At 37.7% G+C, this 1,073-nt stretch overlaps 1 protein-coding gene across 1 annotated transcript in view; it reads left to right on the top strand.

The window, feature by feature from the left end:
- Window positions 1-26: 26 nt before the first annotated feature.
- The window catches only part of gcm2 (glial cells missing homolog 2 (Drosophila)), a 15,560-nt gene continuing 14,513 nt past the window's right edge, over window positions 27-1,073 (top strand). Inside the window, exon 1 of the mRNA XM_015399604.1 lies at window positions 27-277. Coding sequence (XP_015255090.1) covers window positions 185-277 — 93 coding nt within the window. The 5' untranslated portion in view covers window positions 27-184. The remainder of the gene's footprint in view (window positions 278-1,073) is intronic.

Raw genomic sequence — 1,073 nt, 5'->3', positions numbered from 1 at the left:
CGCCTCCCTCACCTGTCCTCACTTCTACCTGCTGCACGCGCCGCGCGGAGTTTCCTCTTCCAGCAGCAGACCGCCCTCCTCGGTTCGGTTCGGTTCGTTCTGACCGGGCCGCCTTAGAGTCAGAGCGGGATCGGAACCAGGGTTCGGAAGCAGGAGCCGAGCAGCCGGTACCGGTACCGGGAGCATGTCCCGGGCGGAGCAGCGCGACGAGGCGGACTGCGTGTGTTCGGTGGGGATGAAGTTAACCTGGGACATCAACGACCCCAAACTGCCTCAGGTACCAGAACCGAACCGGAACCGAACCAGAACCCATCAGCTCACAGGCAGAACATTTACCTGAATAATAATAATAATAACATTAAAATGCTAAATAATGCTTATTATTACATTATTATTGTCATATGGATTATTACTTTGAAAAGACAAATTTCTGCTCAATATTTTTACAGAAATAAATACAATTCTGAATAAAAGGAGAATAAAAAAAATGTTAAACACAAATAAATTATAAATATAATAACAGGCCTAAATAAATAGATCAATGGAAATGTTACATTTTCTAAATCATCAAAAATCTCCCGATAAAATATTGTTCAGATTCTGGATTATTTTCAGATTCTGGATTATTTTCAGATTCTGGATTATTTTCAGATTCTGGATTATTTTCAGATTCTGGATTATTTTCAGATTCCGTTCAAACGCGGCTGAACAGAATCTGTAAAAAGTTCCGGTTCTGAAGCCAAAGATCAGAACCTTTTGGACCAACAGAGGATTTAAAAAAGAATCCAAACAATAAATGAAGCCAAATATTTATTAAAGATTAAAATTCATTAAAATAAGAACTTTTTTTTCTGCTCTGCTAGAAAGTTTAATTAGATTTCTTATTTCTATATTTATTATTAGATGAACCTGCTTCCTTTAGGCCTCCCCGCTCTATGAAGGAAGATCTATTCTATTCGATTTGATTCTAGAAATAAAAATCAACGAAAATAAAAAAGATTTTATTTTCTAATTTTCAGTCTGAATTTCTGCGCTTCCCTCAGAAACGGATCCAAAAAAAAAAAAAAAAAAAA

The sequence above is a fragment of the Cyprinodon variegatus genome, unplaced genomic scaffold (assembly GCF_000732505.1).
Source record: "Cyprinodon variegatus isolate N-32 unplaced genomic scaffold, C_variegatus-1.0 Scaffold1029, whole genome shotgun sequence".
Classification (NCBI taxonomy): domain Eukaryota; kingdom Metazoa; phylum Chordata; class Actinopteri; order Cyprinodontiformes; family Cyprinodontidae; genus Cyprinodon; species Cyprinodon variegatus.
This window is presented reverse-complemented; position numbering and strand designations above follow the sequence as displayed.